The 20,542-nt window shown below is 32.4% G+C and overlaps 2 protein-coding genes across 4 annotated transcripts; one reads left to right on the top strand and one right to left on the bottom strand.

The window, feature by feature from the left end:
* On the bottom strand, nt 1-4,554 carry LOC7457407 (probable alkaline/neutral invertase F). Of its 2 annotated transcripts, XM_002301382.4 has the most exons (5): nt 4,382-4,554; nt 3,413-4,286; nt 1,596-2,033; nt 589-1,147; nt 1-435 (listed from the first exon to the last, which is right to left on the bottom strand). In XM_002301382.4, exons 2-5 carry the CDS (start codon nt 4,283-4,285, stop codon nt 137-139), a joined length of 2,169 nt encoding a protein of 722 aa, XP_002301418.2. In that variant the 5' UTR covers nt 4,286; nt 4,382-4,554; the 3' UTR covers nt 1-136. The 2 variants fall into 2 exon arrangements, with proteins under 2 accessions (XP_002301418.2, XP_052306734.1); XM_052450774.1 differs by lacking the exon at nt 4,382-4,554 and having other exon boundaries at nt 3,413-4,347.
* A 9,195-nt stretch (nt 4,555-13,749) lies between these two features.
* On the top strand, nt 13,750-20,507 carry LOC7497261 (protein KINESIN LIGHT CHAIN-RELATED 1). 2 transcript variants are annotated; one of them, XM_002302605.4, is made up of 3 exons: nt 13,750-14,763; nt 18,247-19,167; nt 19,843-20,507. In XM_002302605.4, exons 1-3 carry the CDS (start codon nt 14,147-14,149, stop codon nt 20,021-20,023), a joined length of 1,719 nt encoding a protein of 572 aa, XP_002302641.2. In that variant the 5' UTR covers nt 13,750-14,146; the 3' UTR covers nt 20,024-20,507. The 2 variants fall into 2 exon arrangements, with proteins under 2 accessions (XP_002302641.2, XP_024450506.2); XM_024594738.2 differs by having other exon boundaries at nt 13,752-14,763; nt 18,259-19,167.
* Nucleotides 20,508-20,542: the final 35 nt, after the last annotated feature.

Genomic DNA, 20,542 nt, shown 5'->3' with positions numbered 1-20,542 from the left:
TAAGCGATTCAACAAGACTGAAAATAATAGGATGTGGGCATCATATCTCACAGGATTGTAGCAATCAATCAGCAAAAGTGCCACCGCAAAATAATAGGATTTTTTGCCATCATTCTAAAGAATTCGAGGTATATATCTAAAAGGAAGTTGAGTTAGAGCGGGTGAGCCTTGACCTAGCACTCTTCTTGTCCTCTTCAAGAGATATCATTAGAAGATTGGAAGGATTTTCTACCATCATTTTAGCAACCAAATAGCCAGCAATACTCCAGGTCTGATATTTCCTTGCTTGCTTCCCAACATATCTGCCGGTCTTACCATCATAATACTCAGGCCACCCATCTTTGGACAGCCGCTGCTCCGCCAGCTCTATTGCTCGTTTTGCAATTTGTGGCCTTCCAACCTTAATACACGCTGCTGAAAGTAACCATAGAAGCACTACGAAGAGCACAGTTCAGCAAGTCACAAGCATGATTTAAACATTGTTACTGGCGAAAAAAATAAATAATCAAGAACAAGTATTTGTTTTTGTTCACGTTGAAGTTCCCGTGCATAATATGCCTTGACATGCATGGAGTCGATGAAACTCACTTGGCCATGATCCACCGTTGTGGTAACTCCACCTTGTGTTTTTAGGATCAAATCCAGTGACTAGCCTCCATTCATGTCCCTCCAGTGCTGGATATGTGATCTTCAAAGGCATCTCTCCAATCAAGTCTTCCCACCGCTCCTCGACCAAATCCATAATGGCTGTCGCCTGTGCAGGTGTAACCAGGGAGCTCAAAATGGCAACGCAGTTCCCAACTAAGAACCAACGAAAATCCATGCGAGCTGGGCTGACATTGCCTATCAGGTAACCTCCTCGCAAAGGCATGAAATCAAACACCCAATCAGGAATGGACTCTGGGATGACATTAAATTTATTGACAGCAGTGTGGGAGTACTCCTCGGTTTTGTAGCGGTATATGTTATTTAGCTGTGTGAAATCCAGCCAATAGTATGTCTGAATGTGGTAGCTGAGAGCTGTGATGCGCTTCTCAATTCGCTCAATAAATTCCTTGCCATCGAGCTCTGGTTTTAACATCTGCTTCGCACACCTTAGTGCGAAATAGAAAAGTGCCTGTATTTCAATTGGATACCCGTATATTCCCTGTTCCAAAAACAAATAGAAGTTAAACTGCAAATTCCATTCCATAAAGAAATTACTATTTAATTTTCCAGACAATCTGTCAACCAAGATTAGAATGCACACATATACCAACTTTAATAGTCTCTATTCCGAATCTCTTCACTGATGCTAGTTGCCAATCAGAAAATCCATTACAATCATAGTCGTGCTCTCCAATAAAATAAAAAAGAAAATGAACTGAATGGGCTGTTATTTTAAATTCAGTTGATAAGCTCTCTGCATTTGATTTCACTGAGAGGAAGAAGTTATAAAATACAAGGGGAAACCTAAATTTACTTTGGGTTAAAGTGAATGACTCAATGAACAGACCAGTACTCTAAAGTCCGGTTCAGAATTATCAAGTTGGATTAGTATGTATAGTTTCCCATATTCTATCAAGATTGTGGATAATGATGAAGAGAAAACTCACCATCCTCCGGTCAATCATGCTACACCCATCTGCACATAGAAGAGTTGGGAAAGTGTCGAATCCATCCGAAAGGCAAAGTTTAAGTATCAGCTTCATTCCATTCTGTACCTCCGGGCGATCTAATAGTGCATAATCACGAGTGCGTTTGATATAGGACCTAAGAAGAATTATCCACCAGAAACCTGAATCAACAGGTGCCACTCTTCCGATTGCACTGGCACCAAAATCCACAAGCAAGGTTTCTTTTTCCAGATCAGAGTCATAGAGGACCTTAAAACTTGCAGGCAAGACACCTTCTCCAAGAGTGAAGTTATCAACCCTTTTTTCTAAACCCTGGAGGTGGAGGGTCTTCAACAGAAAATTCCTCACGATCTCAGGTTCTGGAGGCTCCTTCATTAGACATGCTAAGCCGGTAGGAACAAAATCTCTCACAAAAACCTGCAAGTAAAAGGGGGGGAAATAAGACTAAAAGTCACTGAAAAGAAAGAAGCAGCTGGGGGCAGTCTGGAATAAGTGAAGTTACATAATAAAAGCATGAAAGCATTTGCACTATGATCTGAAACAATCCAAAATCATGATATGAAAGTTCCTATTAGATTAGAAAACTGAACAAGGCACATTGCAAGCACCGAGTTCCATATCGAAGGAAATGAAAGCAGCTTTCAAAAGTGCAGAGTGGGTGGCTCATCAAATATGTGATCAGATGAGAAGTAATTTCAAACGTATTTGGAATGCTGCAATATCAACAACTTGCTGTTATCCAAGTCATGTGCACTATGATCAAAGGGCCATCTATCTAGACAGCATGAAAGATGGATTTGAACCTGAGGAGTCTTCAGGGAATCCAATTGATACATTTAGTACACAATACACAGATCGAACTTTCTATCCTTCTGGAACTTCAATAACTCTGCGAAGTATTCTAAATAAGCAGACGCCAAACTAGCAAAAATCTTTCTGGAAATTTCAGATCAGATTCTGCTGCTAAGTATGTCACAAGTTAAAACACCCTTTCATTTAACATTTCTGAAATACTAAGACATCCTTAGATCAGCAACCGGAGAATACAAGTATAATGGGGAACCATTGCACCTAGATCATTATGAGAGACGCTAAGCCACCAAAGATGATTTTTGCAAAATGTGTTGTCAATTTCTATAACTAAATATAAAAATCTATGGAGGAATCTCATAAAATTAAAGACTAATTCCACATAGTTAGACCAATATTCTGCCAGAGAAATTTCAATTGCAGTCAGGAGCAACGTAACTAAGTCATTACATTCTTACATTTGCAAAAGGACTACATTGAACATCAGAGTTCATCTTATTTGCAAGCTAACCCCCTGATACCTAGTACGCCGTTCATATTAAATTTAAGAAATGTCAAAGTGCACAAGTACAGCCATAGAGCTAGGCATTAAAACTCTGAGATGAAGAAAATCTTGAATTATTTTCTCTAAACAAAATAGCAACATGCCAATCAAATGAGCAAATATTACCTTAGACACACACATAGTGAAGTGAAGATCACACCGTGCAATTGCCAAAAGAATTCAGGAAAGAACCAAATAGAATAGTGTTCACGCATCAAGCAATTTGCATCACAAAATTATATATAGAAAATGGAATCAAGAAATTGAATTCATGAGAACCAATGCGTTAAAATCACCCACTGTAATATGAAGTACTCTGAAAATAGAAAAAGCATTTCATTCAATCTTTTCTCAAATAACAGAAACAATCTGAAATGGATACAGAAAAAAAATGAAAACACCCTACCAGTACTTCAAAATCACAAGAAATTGAATTAGATACCTGGTTGTAATTCAACGCATCAGCACTAGTATCCATTGCAGCTAGAGTCCCAACAGGCTTTCCTTTAAAGTACACATAAGACTTGTTGAGCCTCTCCCATGCTTCATCCACCATCGTGCAACTTTCTGGACTCATCAGAAGCCCTCCACCGTTCAATCTTTGAGATATGTTCAAATCCAAGACGTCCAGCTTCACACCCACACTAGGACACTGTTTTAACGCTGTTGACTTGGCATTATCAGATACACACACATTGCTCTGCACCGTCACCGTCGCTTCATCCTTCTCCGGAATCCGACCTCCCACAACCTCACGCGAAGTAATTACCGTCGATTCCTCTGACACAGTTGCCTCTCCTTTCGCTTCGCATTTCTCAACTGACTTAGCAATTACTTTTTCCAAAGAAGCTGAAGGCTCCTTAGTCAAATCAGTTAGAGTTACAGACTCGATTTTTAAATCTGAAGAAACCTCGCTTAATTGTTTACATTTTAGATCACTAGAGAATGGAGATTTCTCCGCCGTTTTAAGAACTTCCTTCACTGAAGAATACGAAGGTTCGCTTTCTTCAAAAGATTTATCAACAATCGTTGCAGGTTCAAGAGTTATAAACTCCGATGATTTCTTCAATTCTTCTTTGTCAAGATTCTCGTTCAGTTTAAGATCCAGTAAATAAGCTGCAGGCGCAGTGACTTTCTTCAAGTTTTCTGGTGACTGTTCTTCCTCGGACGAGAAAAGCGGCGAAGTATTTGTTGAATCTTCTTCATCAGAAATATCTCCGGAAACGGAATAACGGGTTGACGGACCTGGAAATGGAGGCGGAGAAGCCTCGTTTTCCCTCTCGGCGACCAGAAGATCTCTCAATGTGGTGGACATTCTATTAAAAATGTAATTAAAGGATCACAAGAAATCAGATAGAATTAATTTGTTGTATATAGAGAGAAAGCACAAGAAAGAGAAGAGAGAGATTACCTTCCTTCACAGTGCTTTGGTGATTGCTAGCTAGAGAGAGAGGAAATGTGGAAAAGTCGATTACGCAACCGGGAGGAGAGAGGGAGGGCAGGGTGAGTATATAGAGATTAGAGAGAGTTTTTGGATGGCATGTGAGAGTTGTGATCTCAGGTGAACGGGAAGGCTTGTACTGTTTTATTTTTGGCGGTTAGATAGAGAATTCAAGAAGTGGAATGGTCTTCTTCAAAGGGACTATTCCAAGGCTTGTTTTTTTGTATATTTTACAACCATGCCATTGAAGATTTTGCATGGATTGAGCAGTCAATATGGAGGAGGATTGGATAGATATTAAGATATTTAATTAGGGGTATTTTAGGAATAATAATGTTTTGATTTCGAGGCGGGAGATGTGGAGTGCATGTTGATATTGCTGAGCTTCAGTCAGTTGGGCTATGGCTTCGAATTTCCCTACGGTTTATACCTTTACGAATTGGACTGAGGCTCCGTTTGTCTACGCGTTTATAACTGTGTTTTATGTATAACCGTAAACATCTAGTGTTTGGTTAGAAAACTAACCGTGATTTTTGTACATGGGCCGCGTTCCTGGCATGCGCACATCCTGCTAATTAATTAGCATGAACAGTGCAGCATGCTGCACTGTTCATGCTAATTAATTAGAATGAATAGTGCAGCATGCTGCTGCACTGTTCCTAATTAATTAGCAGCACTGTTCGCATGCTGTGTTATTCCCGCTGAACCGGTTCGGTTTAAAATTTAAAATATATTTAAATAGGTTTGACTAGTAAAATAAAAAATAAAAATTATTTTTTATTTTTTAATTATATTTTATTCAAAAAACTAGTGTTTAATATTATTCAATAAAACTACATAAATTAAACAAAGATCGATTGATGACGTAACATTTGCAGAATTTGATCGTAATTTCAATTTTGTTCCTAATTATATTTTATCTGATGTTGTTGCGTGCTTAAGAAACCAAAAAAACTGTAATCTTTGTCGTTGTCGGATGTGTTTCATATGTGATGGAATTGTAGATATTATAATGGAACAATAAAAAATATTTTATATAAAGTATTATTTATTTTATGATGTAATAACAATAGTTAAATCTATAACATTTAAATTAAAAACCATCAATGTTAATATATAATTTTTTAAATTATTTTATAACCTCAATTTCAAAAGCATTCTTAACCAAACACATTAAACTACTTTTTGTTCAACCTCAATTCTAACCACAGTTTTAACCAAACACCTATTTTTTTAAACTAACCTCAACTAAAAGTGCTTTTTATAAAACAACTTTTTTCAAACTACAACCACAACAACTACCGCAATACCAAACACACACCAATAACCACTGATTTCACTTTCGCGTTTATTCTTCTTATATGTGAAGCTTACCAAAAATATTATTAAATTAAAAGGGTGGCTGTTTTTCCTGTTAAATTTTTACTGTAGCAATAAATTCAACGGGTGGCCGTTCTACCGTTCAATTTTTACTGTAGTTATAAATTTACTGTCACTGTGATTTGAATAGTAAAATAACTATTTTGTCAAAGTTAATACACCACAAATGTCTTTTGAAAGGGGGTATAATAGTTAAAATGATTAATATATCATTCTAGGTAAAAAAACAAAAAATACTAACAGGGAGGGTTAGTTTTGAATTTTTTTTATTTTATTACTCTTAAATAAGAATTGTTTTTGTCTTGGATAGTGTTTTTATATTTTTACTTTGGTTTTTTTGTAGTTATCAAGCATGGCCATGGATAGTTAAGTATTTTTACATAAATAAAATATTGTTTGGTCTAGAAAAAAAAAAAGGCTACTGTAGGGTTGTCTCAGGCGCGCATGAGTTCTCCCATGGTTTTTGAACAGCACGTACGGCGCTATCCAATGGCCAAACTCTGGCTTCCTAACGGAGTTTTAATCTTTATGACATTGCCTCCTTTCCTGGACAGCACATGTGACAAAGATATGTCATGTTTTACATCAGTAACCGTTTCTCTTTTTCCTTTCTTCTTTCCCCCTTTTTCATCGGTTTCAGAGCCAACCCCTGCATATTTTTAAAGCAGCCCTTCGATTTATTTTGCTTTCAGATTTGGTCATTGTTATTTTTATTTCTATTTTTTTATTTTAGATTATCCATACAATTGGGATTTTCTTTCCATTTAATTCTTCTTTGGTTTTTTCATATTTGGTCTCTATTATTTTAATTTTGATTTTTTTAATTATTATCTTAATTGAATTATCTTTTTAATTGCATCCCTCAATATTTTATATCATTCTCTTAATTGGATTTTTTTTCCAATTGCATCCTTCAATATTTTATATCATTCTCTGAATTGAATTATTTTTTCAATTGCGTCCCTCAATATTTTAGTCCATTTTATTTTATGTCAGATTTGGTTATTATTATTTTTATTACTGTTTTTTTTTGTTTTTAGTTCTTGTTATTGGAATTTTTTTTCAGTTTCATCCCTTAACATTTTATTGATAGAGATTTTGTTAACTTTTCAAGTTACGAGTTTGAAAAGATTGGATCAGGTTAGTTTAGATCTTTTTTTTTCATGTCTTTTTTAACAATTGATTTTTGCTGGTACCATTTTTTTGTAAGGTTATCTCAATCTCATGTGCCAGGTCACGGGTTCCACATGTTAATTCAGCTTTGTCCGAGGCAATATTTTTTAAAAAATTATGTATTGTTGTTGTTGCCTCATTTTTTTTTTATCATATTATAAATTAATCAAGGTTTAATCTAATTATCAAAATTTTCATATTTCTTAAAAAACATAATCGTCTCTTGAACCTTTTTTTAGGGTTGAAAAAAAGTTTGGTCTACCCCGTATCCTCGCACGGGCCATCAATCTCGTAGAAAAAACTAGTTGCTATTGAAAAATCATTGTACATCCTTTCACATACTATTATGGCTACTAATTGTTATAAAAGAATCAATGTATACCTTTCATATACAACTGTGGACAAGAACAATAGTTCTTTTTTTCGAATGTCACGTGTAAATCAAGGGAGAAAGAGAAAAGAAAAAAGAAAAGAAAAAAAGAACAATCTGACCCACGTCATCAACTCACTAACATCATGCGCCATCCTGAGAGAGAGAACTTGCCGTAATGATTCTAGCGCTATCCAAGAAAGCCGTGAACAAAGCTCGGACAAAGCCTCACGCGCTACTTAAATGCGGCAAGACTACTTACATATGCTAAGCTTTTTTCCAATTTGGTCTTTAATCAGCCTGTTTTTTTTTATTTTGGTTCCCTAATTATTTGATAAATATATTATTATTTGATTTTTAGCTCATGATTCTTAGATGGCTCTTCAAATTAGTCCCGAATTTCATCTCACACGAACCTAATAAAGGCCCAATCAAGGAAAACGAATGAGAAAGAAATGAATGTGATGGGTTTCCATATCGAGTTAGCTCATTTTGGTTGTGTCATCACTCGGGTTTCAAACTTAGCAGGTTAATCTGGGTTAACTAAGGTCAATTCAATATGGTGTCATCTCTTCGTTTCAATCTATAAACTTGTTTTTCTATTTTATCATTTGGTATTTCATTGTTTCAAAGTTGAGCTTGGTTAGATTTGGCAATTGTTAAAACAACAACGAGTTTTTTTAAGACCTACACTGGGTCTTGAACGGAGCGACCAAGTTGTTTTTGGTCTATCATTGTCAAACAAGCCATGCCGAGATAACTCTAACACAGGTGGAGTTGGTACCTTAACCATGTAAGGGATCACAACATGGTGCAAAGCTAGATAAATAAAAAGCACACGAATTATGCTAACATATGAATTTTTATGTTCAGTTTTTATTTTTCTTTTTTTAAAAAAAATATTGACACAATATTAAGCAAATATGTTAAATAGCATGACGTGTTGCCAAATTTTTTTTTAGTCTTTTTTTTTTATCATTAATGATTCTTTTATTATTATTTATTAACGTATATGATAATTGATTTATTTTATTGAATACAATAATCAAGATTTGAATATGCATTTGTGATTTTCCATCACCAAGAAAAACAGCCGCCACATGTTTTTTAAAAGCTTTAGTTGACTTGATATAGCCTGCAGCGTAGCAGAAGCACTGAAACTAGTATAAATCTTAATTATCAAAGAAAGTCCAAAAATTAAATTAATTTTTGCTTTGTAAAATAACAAATAGCAAACCATAAATCCTAAGAATTACTTATCATTGTTTTAGGAAAGTATGTATCTCATTATTGCTGAAAACTTGAAAATTATAGTTTTTCAAAGGTTATTATAGGTTATAGGACTAATAGGGTGAACTTAAACAATTGAAATACCAGCAAAACAAATCCATTAAGAAGTTTGGGGATCTCTGAAATATCAATTAGTTAAGGTTAGAGATAAGAGCTTTTGTGATGTTATGTATGTTTGTGTTATGTTATGGAGACTATTCATGTTTTAGTAAGAAGAAAAGAATGGTTTCTTTTCATCTAAAAAAAAGATATCTTATCTTGGAGTTCAAAATTATTTATATAGCATTGAATTCATGTAGGTGTGTCTATGTAAGGGTGAGATGGTCAATATACTTTCCATATATGGTTTTGGAGTATTTAAGAATAAAGGCATATAATGATAATAGGTCATCACAAAAACTATCAGAGTTTTGAGTTTTGTAAGTTGTATACGATTTATAATGATAACCTAATCATCTTTTAAAGGGTGCACGGTCACTATATATGCCCTCATTTAATGCTTGTATATTTTTTCCTCATGGTTGTTAACGAGTAAACTATGTTTGACTAGGAGATAATGCATTCAAATGTAACAACTAACTTCAAGTGTATTAGTCACATCTGAGGTTCAGTCTGTCCATAGAATCTGAGTAAGCTTTTTATTTAGGAGTGTTGTCATGGTGGACCATGTGGACACCCTGAGTCCAATTTGATTGTAAGTGTTTTAGAATTATTTAGTCATCGGGGCTCCTATAAGCCTAAATCGATGACCCATGTTCTAGGAGAACATTAGGCTAAGTGATACGGCAGCTTCCAAATAAAAAAAAATGGATAGATATGAGCTTTATTTAGATCTTGGATACCCGAACTTTGTGTCACATCATGATTTTGTGATCATATCTTTTGCTAATTTAATTTTAAATACTAGGACATTCCAAACCCTAGGCCCATCAACTTTTTTTTCTTAATTTTTGAAGTTCAAATCTTATAACCCTTAATTAGAAGAATTTATAAATTCATATGAATGCATTAATCAACGTGGAGAGCTTGGTTTTAAGATAATTCAGAGAGAAGATTTAATTTAAGTTAGCATGGAAGCTTACTTAAAAATACCCTTTACCATGAAATATAAAAATTAATCCTAATAAATATTTTTAATTAAAAAATATATTTAAACTATCATTAAAGTATTATAAATGAAATGTTAATTAATCTTTTATTTTTTTATAAAAAAACATTAAAACTATGCTAATTAATTTTTTAAATTTTATTTTTTATAAAGAAATATTTAAACTATATTTGAAGTATCATAAACATAAATGCTAATTAATTTTGTTTTATAAATGTTTTTTATTTTTTATAAAACAAAAATATTTAAATTATTCTTGAGGTATCTTAAACAGAAATTCTAATTAAGTTTTTTAAATTTTTTTTAAAATAATATTTAAACTACCCTTAAAGTATCATAAACAAGAATGTTAATTAATTGTTTTTCTATAAAAAACATTAAAAGTATCCTAAAAAGAAATTCTAATTATTATTTTTAATTGTTTTATTAAAAAAACTTTTAAACTACCCTTGAAATATCATAAACAAAAATGTTAATTAAGTTTTTATAATTGTTTCTATAAAAAAACATTAAAATTATCGTTGAAGTATCCTAATTAATTTTTATTAAAAAAAAACATTTAAACTACCCTTGAAGTATCCTAAACAAAAATGCTAATTAATTTTTTTTACAAATTTTTTTTTGTTTTTTTCTAAAAAAAATATTTAAACTATCCTTGAGGTATCCTAAACAGAAATCCTAATTAATTTGTTTTCTAATTGTTTTTTGTTAAAAAAAAGCATTTAAACTACCCTTGAAGTATCCTAAATAATTTTTTTATACTTTTTTTCTATTTTTATAAAAAAAAAAATTTAAACTATCCTTAAAATATATTAAACATAAATCCTAATTTATTTTTTTATAATTGTTTTTTTTATTTTTTATTAAAAAAACATTGAAATTATCCTTTAAGTATCCTAAACAGAAATCTTAATTAATTAATTAATTTATTATAGGCTCTTAAGTCTGATGGCCAAGCAAGACCCAAGAGACTTGGGTCTGACAGCCATACCATACCCAAGAGCCTTGGATCTGGCAGTTATGATAGACCTAATGCTTGACCTATTTTTTTTGGGCTGGAATCATGTTTGACCTGTGTTTTTTTGCAATGGGCAGCATGATTTTTTATGAGGAGAGAGGGCAGAGAAGGAGGGAGGGAAAAACCCCATCTCGAAGCTCCTCCGTAGGCCTCCTCACCACATGCGCCTTGCTACTATTCTTTGGGGTGGCGAGGCGCATCGAAAGACGCCCCATAAGGCGGCTCTCGGTTCTGTTCTGGAGCCGCACACCCCACTCGAATGGCGCATGCAGCCCCCACCCAATGGCGCGTGCCCAACATGCTTCGGCCATTACTCTGCTTCAACACGTATTTGAACTGTTTCAAAGAAAATGAAAAGACGAAGAAGCCCCAACTGCATGCTTAACAAGTTTTTTTAGTAGAGATAATTCCGTCATTACACCTCTCCAATTCACATTGATCTGTGTCTATGTGAATAGAAAAAGGGTGAACAGTAAAATCACGAGGAGTTTTAGTTTTCTTGGTAACTAGTAAATTACTCGTGTTATGTTATGGGTAGTATCTCATTTTTTTTTTTAATGAAACAGAAAAACATGTTGGTATTGTGAATTGTTTTTCTTGTATTACAAAAATTTTAATTGGAAATTTAAAAGTTGACAATCACATTTAATAAAATAATACAATGAAAATTAAATAAACTAATAAACCATAAAAAATATTTTTAATGCTAGCTGAAAGCTAAAGTAGAAAGTTCAAATATAAATGCATATGAGATATTAAATTTTGTGATATGGGGTGCTCTTCAATTTTTTTTCTTTTATTTATTTATACAACAATAAAAATATTTTTTTTTATCATAAATGTAATAATCTAATTTTTTTAGAAAAAAATAAATGTTAGTATTAATTTTCTGTTTTTAACTAGTGTTTGTGTTCTTAAAAAAAATATATATTTCTTTAGCTATGTTATATTGTGTATTGCATAACTACTACGAGAAATTAAAATTAATAAAAAAAAGTTCAATGGTTTTAAATAAGTCTAAAAGAAATATCCCTTTAATCGAAACCTGTATCTTTAGTGATGCTTTTCTTTTACAAAACATTTTTTTATTACAACTTTTATTTTTTAAAACAAAAACTTATCATAAACTTAAATGCAAGTTTTAATAAAATAAAATAATGAATAACGAATTAATAATTTTAATGTGAATGTATTACAAAAAATATAACAAAACTATATTGAGAAAACTATGTAAAATATTTTTAATAAAAACTTTTAAAATAAAATTCTCATAGGCATTTAGAAAATGTTCATATATATATATATATATATATATATATATATATATATATATTCAAAAATCAATTGCTGATATTATTATGGAAGATGCTGATATTATTTTTAAATAATGGTGTAATTAGATAATTATTTAAATATGTTTTAAATAATTAGATAAAACAATACTAAAAGAGAAAAAAACTTGAAGGGTTTGCGTGCATGGGTTTGACATGCTTGCCTAGCTCAACATGAAAACTCAGATGTGCTCTATTTTTTTCTTTTCAAATTTGTTGGATGACATGTCACCGCCTAAACACATAACTCACCGATCATCATCTTTCTTTTTTAAATAATCAAAGGTGGCTGTAATGACTGAAAAATTAAGGTTTCAAAACCCATATTTCAACCAATTTTTCATGTAAAAACATTTTAAAAAAAATATCCCATGAACCGCTATAACCATGCCTCTAACAACAAAATATATTCTAATCGGCCAAAAAAATACAAAATCAAATCAAATAAAAAAAAATTTGAACTCTTATATACTTTTTCCAGTATTACTAAAGATGGAAACCACCTTTATTAAGCTATATTCTCGAAGACGCATCCATAGATGCTAAAATGAAAGTTATTAGTAGCCAAAATCCTGCCATCCAAAAGCTTTCTCTCTTTTAAAAAACTTCAACGGCTTTCTCTATCATCTTTTAAGTTTTAGGGATTGAAACGTAAAATAAATGAACTTTGTGATCTAAATGAACATTACAAAATTGAACTTAAAAATATTAAAATTAAGGGGTAAACTGTAGATTCACGTGTCTTGTAACAATAAACATTGGAAAAGGTTTTTTTTGTCAAATATCAATCTCGGTCCTTGTTCTTTTAATCTTGTTTTTCTTAATAATTCAAAATTCTCCCATGCAAAATCAACATAACATTCAATAACAAAACAATAAGAAACACCCATAAAACATGATAAAAGGCTATCCAAAGAGAATGAAAAAATCAAGAACAAAAATAAAAGAAATTTTGAGGACCAAATTGAAAGAAATCAAAGTTATATAACTGAACCAAATCAAAATAAAAAAAATAGATGGACCGGGGACGAAGACTTGTAGAATGAACAACGCTATAAATAGTGTTTTATAAGAAAATGAACAAGGTTTTACACAGTAAGAACCTGTAATCTTATAATTTCTTTTAAAATTAAAATTACCTCTAAAATCACCCGTGGATAGATACGCAAGCTAGAATCAAATGAAGAAACGCAACACGGGAGAAGGGTTTATCGGTTTAACAAAGCAAGGGGGACAAACAAAAAGTTTTAGCAACTTTGAAATCTTTTAAATTGAATTTAATTTATCCCTGTTTGGAAGTACAATTTAAATAAAGATACGTGAAAATTTAATTTTTATTTAGTTTTTTTAAAATTTTTTTATGTTTTTAAATTATTTTAATTTGCTAATATTAAATATAAATTTTAAAAAATAAAAAATATTATTTTAATATATTTACAGATAAAAAAATATTTTAAAAAATAACAGCAACTATATTTTAAAATACTATTTTAATGAAATTTTATATTTAATTTTTTAAAATATTAAAAATAAAATTTAATTTCTAAATGTACAACAAAAATAAAATCTCTCTCTCGTATTTACTATTCCATAAAAAGTTAATATTAAAATTACTTTACTTTTTACTAACAAGCAGACACTGCCTCTGATTACGGTACTACCCTGAAGCAGGGATCGCTGAAGAATGAAGCAAAGCATCTTGTTCTTGTAGAACGTAAAAAGAAAGGAAGGGAAATCAGCAAGAGAACAGCACAGTAAAACTTGACAGTGGTAGTGTAGATGGTTTTTGGGTCTCTGTTTCTCCCTTTTTTCGTTGTAAAGCTTGTTGTCAAAAGAAAACACCTGAACTGCTTCATCATAAGAAGTATCTTCCAAGCCACCACCAACCACCACCACCACCACCGTTAATAATCAAGCTCTTTGTGTCAGAAAAGAAAAACCCATTAATTTTGCTACTCAATTTATCCAAAAACATGCAACGTGAATCAAAACGTGGCTACTTTCAGCTCTCCATTGAACCGTAGAAACTAAACTGTATTGTGGATTATTGCTTTATATTGTAACTATGTTGGGCCTAGTCTCTGCAAAAACCACACCCAATGCCACCCCATTGCACAATTCCTTCCCTCAGAACGACAATCACATCCATAAAAACGGAAATAAAACCCCATCTCCGCTTCTAAAGCGAACCCCATCACCCTCCTTCTCCAAACCAAAAATCAAACCTTCCAAAAAGACACTGCAAGAACTACGCATCGATGAGTCGTCTCTTGATAACCCGGATCTGGGCCCCTTTTTATTAAAGCTTGCCATAGACACCATTGCTTCCGGTGATAACCAGAATAAGGCCTTAGATTATGCGACCCGAGCGTCAATATCGTTTGAGATATCCTCTGGTCCGGGTCTGGACCTGGCTATGAGCTTGCAAGTGGAAGCTGCAATCTATTGCAGCAGGAACCGATTGGAGAACGCAATTCCGGTTTTAGAACGGTCTATTGAGGTTTTGGATCATAAAAGCGGGTCGGATCATGCGATGGCGAAGTTTTCCGGGTTCATGCAGCTCGGTGACACGTATTCTATGCTAGGCCGGGTGGACCGATCCATATCGTCTTATGAGTCCGGTTTAAAGATCCAAATTGAGACTCTCGGGGATTTGGATCCAAGAGTTGCTGAGTCTTGCAGGTAATTTGTGAATGAGTGGAACGAGTTGGAAATTATGTTTTTTTAAATTTTGATTTTTTTTTCTGTTAAAAATTATTTTTTTATATATTTTATATATTTTAATACGGTGATGTGAAAAATAATTTTTAAAAAATATAAAAATATTATTTTAATATATTTTTAAATAAAAAAAATATTTTGAACTTATTATTATTATTTTTTTTTTAGCTTTTGATTTATTTTAGTCTTTTGTCTTGTGGTTTGCTAACCTGCGTTAACCATTCATATGAGTGTACGTTGGTATGCCAATACTCTAACCAAATGGGTCCCATTTTAAACAAATCCACTTATGAAATGTACCTAACTAATTCAATTAAAATTCTGCCGTGCAATTTCAATTACCTTCTCAGTTAAAATAAATTTGTTACTTGTAGTAATTATTAAATATTATTTTTTGTCCCGCTTTTTAAAATTATTAAATAAAAATTCTAAAGAATTTCAATGATTTAAGTTATATATAAAAAGTGTATTTATTTAGTTAAAACTAGATTTATGGTTTGTGCATCGTCCCAGGCCTGGTCAACTTTTTAATGTAAAAAAAACACTAAAATAAATAATCGAGACCTAAACATTCAATTGATGATTTAAATAATATAAATAAAATAATAATAATAATAATAATAATAAATAAATTAACAAAAAGAATAACAACGAAAAAAGTTTAAAAAAAAACTCAACTTGCACCCATAAGTATAAAAAAACTCAATGTTAAAAGGCGAAACTGAAAAAATAAAAAGAGCAACAAAAAACCCTCAGTTAAACTGGATTAACTCATAAACTCTGTAACCATGAATATAAAATTGAGATAACCTCATAAAAATAAAAACATAAAAAGAAAATTCAAAAACTAATTCTTGATAAATCAAATGAGAATATGATAATTTCATAAAAAACAAAATGAAAAGAAAAAACTAAAGCTCATTCTCTAGCAAATAAAATGTTGTGAGATGAAAACCAAGAAAAAAATATAATTAAGAAAAAGGTTGAAAAAAATCTATTCAAACCCACATGGGTCAAGATGCAAAATTTTTGACCCGGTTGTGATACCAGGGTGATCATTTTTAAAAGCAAACTGAATAAAATCATAAAACTCAATTATCGAGCAACCTAATGTTGAAAGATAAATTTTTTTAAAAAAAGTAATGTAAAAAAATATGAGTAAACTTGAGTTAATCTGCTAAACTCGCAACTATGGGCACATGATCGAGATAACTCAATAGAAAAAAAGAAAAAAAATATGAAAATCAATTTTCAATAAATAAAATATTAAATGATGAAATTAAAATAAATCAATTTAAAAAAAAGAACAAAAAAAGTCAATCCTCGTTAAGTTTTGAAACCAGTGACTCTGGTCATGAACTTGTAACTTCGTAGAAGGCAAATCATGAAAAATAACAAAGCAAAAACTCTAAAAAAAAGGAATAAAAAAATAAGAAAACATAAGCTTAAAAAAATAAAACAAAGCAAACCTAGATGATTCTTCTAAACCCGGTCTAATATCTATAACTTGTAACCCATGAAATCCTAGACCTAAGATCAATCAAAAAGCTTAACTCCCAATAAATTTAATTTTCAAGGATAAAAATCATAAAAAAACACCAATTTAAAAAATTTGTCAATGCTAAAAAGATAGTAATAAAAAGAAAGAGGATCAAATTTGATAAAAAAAATCCAAGAATAATGAAATTATAAAAAACAAATCTAAATAATGATCCAAAACAAAGCAAATAGTAATAAAAAAAAACATGGACCAAATTTGAAAGACTAAAAAAATATAGGAGGTGAAATTGAAAAATATTTGTAATTCAATACATTATTCAAAATTAAAAAAAAAAAATAGTAGTAAAAAGAACAATGACCAAACGTGGAGGAAAAATAAATTGCAGGGGTTGGCGCTGAATTTAAACAAGAGAGAGAAAAAAATGGATGTCAACATTAAACTAGAGTAGCGTTGTTACACTTGCCACCTCATTATGAAAGGGGTATTGAAACCTTTCAAATGCTATCGCGGAAGGCGGTGTTTGGTGGTCGGACGACCCGTACGCACCGTCCAAATAGTGTAGGGCCCATCCACTAGCTGACCAATGTGAGCCCGTGCCATCATGTTTTTTAATTAATATTTAATATATGATCAATTATAATATTACCCTTGATTATCCTTCAAATTAACAATAAAATTAATGTAAAATAATAATAAAAAAGTTATTGTGAAAGAATTATGTTGATTTTTTCTTCAAAGATAATGAAGTAATTTAATTATTTAAAAAAAATGACAAGATCATAAAGCCTTTGATTGAAAGGCATTATTTTTTTATTTTAGAGGTAAATTGGTAAATTTATTATGAAAAAATGAATTACTAACTTAACACAGTATAAATTGTTAAAAATAATTATATTATGATGAAAACTTACCTTATTTCTAATATCTAATATAAAGATTTTTTTGATTCAGGGGTAATTTTATCAAATCATTATTCCTACTCTAACTTTTCTTTCTCTTTTTTTTTTAAGTTTTATCTTTTTTTTTATACATTTTTTTTTAGTTATTTAACGTAACCATGACTTTTCAATACAATGATTTTTCAATTCAAACTTAAAACAAGAATTGAAATAATTTAAATTACGAGGAAAAAAGCTATTTCTATTGGAAAATCTTATGCTTTTTTTTTCATAAGCTTGTTTGTTCATATAAAAATTTATTATGATTTGAAAAGTAATTTTTAACTTTGAAATAAAAAAACATCTCAATTGTTTTAATATTATTATAAAATTCTAAAATTTTATTTGAATCTATGTCATGAGGATATTAAATATCATTTTAGCAATTTTATTTAAAATATGTTTTTTTAAAAAAACAAAAAGTTAAGGGGTTAGGGGTAAGGGTGATTATTTTCGGTTTGGTTCGGTTTTTATAAAAAAAATAACCAAACTGAAATTGTTTTTTTAGAAAAAAACCGAAACCTAACCAAAACCGGGTCAAACTGACCGGTTTCGGTTCGGTTCGGTTTTTAAGGCAAAAACCGGTTCAAACCGGTTTGGCTCGGTTTTTCCGGTTTGACTCGGTTTTTTTCCGGTTTGGCTCGGTTTCGGTTCGGTTCGGTTATGTTTGGTTTTTTCGACCGAAACCGAACCGGCCAGTTTTTTCAAAATTTTAATCGGTTTAATCGGTTTTTTTTTCTGGTTTTCTCGGTTTAATCGGTTTTTCGATTTTTTTACTCACACCTAGTTAGGGGTATGCTGCCAGGCGCGCGAGTAATTTTTGTTTTAAAAAATTGATCTACGGCATGTCGTCTTCCCGGACTAAAGTTGTTAAAAATCTTTGTTCCCCTGACGTCCACGGGGTGTCTGAGTTTAGGGAAAAGTGAAACACCATTTTCATTTAATATCTCTTATAATGATAATGATAATATTATAAGATACTTGCTGTTAAACTTGTTTTAATAGTGAAAATGGCAGGTATTTAGCCGAGGCTTATGTTCAAGCAATGCAGTTTGACGAGGCAGAAAAACTATGCCAAAAGAGCCTTGAAATTCACAGGGAGCATAACGCACCAGCATCAATTGAAGAGGCAGGTGATCGCCGGCTTATTGCTCTTATTTATGAAGCGAAGGGGGAGTATGAATGTGCTCTTGAGGAACTTGTACTTGCTAGTATGGTGATGATTGCTGCCGGTCAGGAAAATGAAGTAGCTGCTATTGATGTTAGCATTGGCAATATCTATGTGTTCCTCTGTCGCTTTGATGAAGCCATTTTTTCATACCAAAAAGCCTTAACAGTCTTTAAATCTACAAGGGGAGATGAATACTCTCCTGTTGCGTCGGTTTATAATCGCTTGGCAGAAGTGTATTATAAAACAGGCAAGCTAAGAGAGTCCAAATCATACTGTGAGAATGCGCTGAGAATATTTTCAAAGCCAGTGACTGGGATTGCAACCGAGGAGATTGCTAGTGGTTTGGCTGAAATCTCAGCCATCTATGAAGCTTTAAATGAACATGGGGAGGCGTTGAAGCTCTTGTACATGGCCATGAAGTTACTGAAGGACACGCCAGGGCAACGCAGCATGATTGCAGGAATTGAAGCACAAATGGGACTGATGTTTTACAAGGTTGGAAAGTATGGGGAGGCTCGAAGTTCCTTCGAAAATGCTGTAGCAAAACTCCGGGCCAGTGGGGATGCTAAATCAGTCTTCTTTGGGATTTTGTTGAACCAGCTGGGACTGGCCAGTGTGCAACTGTACAGGATACATGAGGCAGTTGAATTATTCGAAGAAGCAAGAGAGATTTTAGAGCAGGAATGTGGCTCATGTCACTCGGATACCCTTGGAGTGTATAGCAATCTTGCAGCAACTTATGATGCTTTGGGAAGGTGAGAATTCTTTTGTATTCAGCCCCATGATCTTTCTTACCTCATTACCTGTTATAAACATGCAGCTTCTTGTTGATATGTATTGCAGTCACTTGTTTGGTTTTATCATAATGTCATTTTATCAGAACCAGACAAAACTCTTTATTTTCTACATACCATGGTAATCATTTTGGGTATGATGGTTTTGACGAATGACATGTATATTCTCTAAAATGGGATAACACTCACCCTTAATATTGATTCACAGAAGGTGTCTACCAGGAATAACAATCACCCTTTTCACATTATCTGCTCCAGATGTTCATGGTTTGTCATGAAGTCCTTGTTTTCTGCTTGGAAAAATCTTCAGCCCGCCTATTTGGAACCTATTTATGATTATGATATTTTGCTATGACATGTTTTGGTTTGGACCATCTATTCCCCCATCTTACATGCTGGATGATCTTTGAAGCCATAGTGTATTTACTCAAATATTATGTGGCATAATGCTTTGCAAAAAGTCCAGAAAGTCCCTGATGCAAGTTTCAGTGGGTTAGCTAATTGGAGAAACTTTTGTGCACTTTTCGGTCACATTTAAGCATTCCATTCTTGTGATTATTTTTCGAACTAAACGTTTTGGTTCCTCTGTTGTTGGTCACATTTAAGCATTCACTTCAATTGTGGTAAACTTTACAGGGTCGAAGATGCAGCTGTGATATTGGAGTACATACTCAAGTTAAGAGAAGAAAAACTTGGAACAGCAAATCCAGAAGTTGCTGATGAGAAGAAAAGGCTAGCCGTGCTCTTGAAGGAAGCAGGGAGGGCTAGGATCAGGAAAGGCAACTCCCTTGTAAATCTCCTGGATTCCAGCTCCTAGAGGATGGAGGAGGAGGCTTCAAAGAGATGGTCTGGATTTGGTCTTAGAACTTGACTTGAAATCTCACCCACACTTTTTTCCAAGAGACTCGACTGTTTGTGATATAGAAAGATCATGACACAATGTACATATTTAAAGGAGCCTTCGTTTTTCTTGGGATTCCTCTAACAATTCATTTCCTTGGTAATTTTCCTACTTGTTTCAATATTTTGTCCTTCTTTAAAAGCCAGCTATAAAATGAAACAGATCTCTGTCGATTCCAGGATATGCATGTCATTCAAAATTAGATTGATCTTTACTCTGTTATGCTGTAGGTGCTCGTTAATTGTCAATAAGCTACTCTGGTATCATCCTTTTCTGTGATGTTGCAATTCATAGCACAAGAGGGTTTTGTTTTTCTTTTTGTTCTGTGGTAGCACTAGTGCTCTCCATTCCATTCGTAGTGTAGAAATACAAGTTTAGTTTGCCCCTTGAGCGTTTCTTTCCTCTCCTTGCATCCCTTACGTCTTTCCATGCAGC

This window comes from Populus trichocarpa, chromosome 2 (assembly GCF_000002775.5).
Source record: "Populus trichocarpa isolate Nisqually-1 chromosome 2, P.trichocarpa_v4.1, whole genome shotgun sequence".
NCBI classification, from domain to species: domain Eukaryota; kingdom Viridiplantae; phylum Streptophyta; class Magnoliopsida; order Malpighiales; family Salicaceae; genus Populus; species Populus trichocarpa.
Note: the sequence above shows the minus strand (reverse complement) of the source record. Positions and strands in the feature narration are given on the sequence as shown.